The 3,086-nt window shown below is 39.4% G+C and overlaps 1 protein-coding gene across 1 annotated transcript; it reads left to right on the top strand.

Moving 5' to 3' along the window:
- Positions 1-236: 236 nt before the first annotated feature.
- Positions 237-2,839, top strand: LOC111920450 (protein NRT1/ PTR FAMILY 6.1). Its single transcript, XM_023916032.3, has 4 exons — positions 237-653; positions 840-1,057; positions 1,218-1,798; positions 1,874-2,839. The coding sequence occupies exons 1-4, from the start codon at positions 407-409 to the stop codon at positions 2,727-2,729; spliced, it is 1,902 nt and encodes a 633-aa protein (XP_023771800.1). The 5' UTR covers positions 237-406; the 3' UTR covers positions 2,730-2,839.
- Positions 2,840-3,086: the final 247 nt, after the last annotated feature.

The following is a 3,086-nucleotide window of genomic DNA, read 5'->3' as shown; positions in this document are numbered from 1 at the left end:
GTACCCACAACTGAAGAAGAAGGCTAATAAAATTTGTCATTAATAATGCATTAATGGTAGCAGCGTTATCTGTCCCCATCACATCTGTTGCCTATTATTACCATTTGTCATTAATTCCTTCAAAACCCCACCCAAAACCGCATTTATTAGTTACTGATTAGCTGGATGTCTCTTTCTTTACTGTTTGCTTTCCGTAAATACATTCTCTTGCAACGCATGCCATGCTGTAGTTATGACGACGAGGGGATTGACATATTTACTCACCAACCGTCCCGATCCGCATTCACTTCACTTAATGATTCCGCCATGGGAGAAGATATCAGGAATTTTATATATACAGTACATATTAATGAATTTATGCCAATTTTATCTAAATTGTCAAAGTTGAAATTCTCTACTTGTTGATATGGGTATCAGAGAAATCAAGTCGCCTGAAGTTTTATCTGAAACGCCTGCGGTGGTAAGTACGGATGAAAATCCTGAGTCATTAAAAAGTAAGAAGCTTGGCATGTATTTTGTTGAATCCGACAACAGGCGTTCCCCTTTTGCCGGAGGGTATACCACGCTTGGTACCACACCTGTGAATATCCATGGGAAGCCTATCACCGATCTCTCCAAAACCGGAGGCTGGCTTGCTGCCTTCTTCATTTTTGGTAAATAACAAGACTACTACTTACACTTACTCTAGACCTAGGTGGTGATTTACGTACGACTTTTGCCTACCGGGCCCTTAAGCTTGGTTATTAAAAAAAAGTAAATTATTAACCAACTAACTTGTCTTCTCCCTGTTCTTGATCGTGGATTAGCAGACACCAGTGACTAACTGATACCAATTGCAGGGAATGAAATGGCAGAAAGAATGGCTTATTTTGGGTTGTCGGTGAACATGGTAGCCTTTATGTTCTATGTGATGCATCGGCCTTTCACTAGTTCAGCGAATGCCGTCAACAATTTTTTGGGAATATCACAGGCTTCCTCTGTTCTTGGTGGTTTTCTGGCTGATGCTTATCTTGGTCGATATTGGACTATTGCTATTTTCACTACCATATATCTTCTTGTGAGACATCTTAAAAACCCAATTATAAGTATAACAAGAACACGCCACACACCCATCCACACTAGTTATGAGTAGATCTATGCATGCATAATGTTGTTCAAATATTGAATTTAATGTTATTCAAATATCTTGTGGTGATTTCTCTTTCTTTCAATTCAAGGGTTTAACAGGAATAACGTTATGCGCCACGTTGAATGTGCTGGTGCCTAATCAAGATGAGTGCAACCAGCTTTCACTGTTATTAGGAAACTGTGAACCTGCAAAACCATGGCAAATGTTTTATCTTTATACAGTCCTTTACGTGACTGGGTTTGGAGCAGCTGGTATTAGACCTTGTGTCTCTTCTTTTGGAGCAGATCAGTTTGACGAGAGGAGCAGAGATTATAATACCAATCTCGACAGGTTCTTCAACTTGTTCTACCTCTCTGTGACAATGGGGGCAATTGTGGCATTTACTGCTGTAGTCTACATTCAGATGGAACTTGGATGGGGTTTTGCCTTTGGTGCTTTGGCTGTAGCTATGGCAATCTCCAACATAGTATTCTTTGTTGGTACTCCATTATACCGACACCGGTTGCCCGGGGGCAGCCCTCTGACTCGCGTTGCTCAAGTCCTCGTTGCTGCTTTCCGGAAACGGAATGCTTCATTTAATAGTAGCGAATATGTTGGACTATATGAGCTTCAGGGGAAGAGATCTGCCGTCAAAGGCAGCGGCAAGATAGCTCATACAGATGATTTCAGGTAAGGATCTTTTTCCCCCCTCTAAATGTGCACATGATATCCATCCATAACATATATAGGAGAAATCTTGTGTAGATGTTTGGACAAAGCAGCTCTTAGATTGAAAGAAGACGGGACAAATATGAGTCCTTGGTACCTTTGCACTGTCACCCAAGTGGAGGAAGTAAAAATCCTGTTGAAGCTGATCCCAATTCCGACATGTTCCATAATGCTAAGTGTGATCTTAACCGAGTACTTGACTCTATCAGTACAGCAGGCATATACACTCAACACTCACATGGGGCGTCTTAAACTTCCAGTAACATGCATGCCCGTTTTTCCAGGTCTCAGTATATTTCTTTTGCTATCTCTTTACTACGTCATATTTGTCCCTCTGTCAAGACACATCACGGGTCATCCACGTGGGGCTTCTCAGCTTCAGAGAGTGGGGCTGGGTTTGGCTATCTCGATCGTGTCTGTGGGCTGGGCTGGGTTTTTCGAGAGATACCGAAGGAATTATGCGATAAGAGAAGGGTATGAGGGCAGTTTTCTGAGTCCAATGCCTGGCCTGAGTGCTTACTGGCTGTTGATCCAGTATTGCCTCATTGGCCTGGCTGAGGTATTTTCCGTTGTGGGATTATTGGAATTTCTGTACGAGGAGGCCCCGGATGCTATGAAAAGCATCGGTTCCGCCTATGCTGCTGTAGCTGGTGGTTTGGGCTGCTTTATCGCCACTATATTGAACAGCATCATCAACTCTTTGACAGGGAATGAAGAGAAAAGACAGACTTCCTGGCTCTCCCAGAACATAAACACCGGAAGATTTGATTACTTCTATTGGCTTCTAACGGCTCTTAGTATCATCAATTTCAGCTTGTTCCTCTACGCAGCACGCAGGTACAAGTACAGAGTCAAAGATATTGTTGAAACCAAGGAACTACCACAACGCTAGCTAGGGACTACGTCTTCGTGTTTGGAGAAATTATATTGCATATACTTGAGCAATCACTTGGAAAATGTATATGATGCTATGAATTTAAAGAAAGAGAACATATATATATATATATATATATATATATATATATATATATATATATATATATATATATATATATATATATATATATATATATATATATATATATATATATATATATATATATATATATTAGTTTATAACCTGTAGAACCACGGTTACAATTTTTTTTTAACTTTTATAGTAAAAGTTCAAAGTTATTAATCGTTATTTTAAATAAATTATTAATTATGAAATTTTTTTAGTTATATAAAATTATAATAATTGATTTAA

The sequence above is a fragment of the Lactuca sativa genome, chromosome 4, assembly GCF_002870075.4.
Source record: "Lactuca sativa cultivar Salinas chromosome 4, Lsat_Salinas_v11, whole genome shotgun sequence".
NCBI classification, from domain to species: domain Eukaryota; kingdom Viridiplantae; phylum Streptophyta; class Magnoliopsida; order Asterales; family Asteraceae; genus Lactuca; species Lactuca sativa.
The sequence above is the reverse complement of the archived record's forward strand: the minus strand, read 5'-3'. Positions and strand labels throughout refer to the sequence as shown.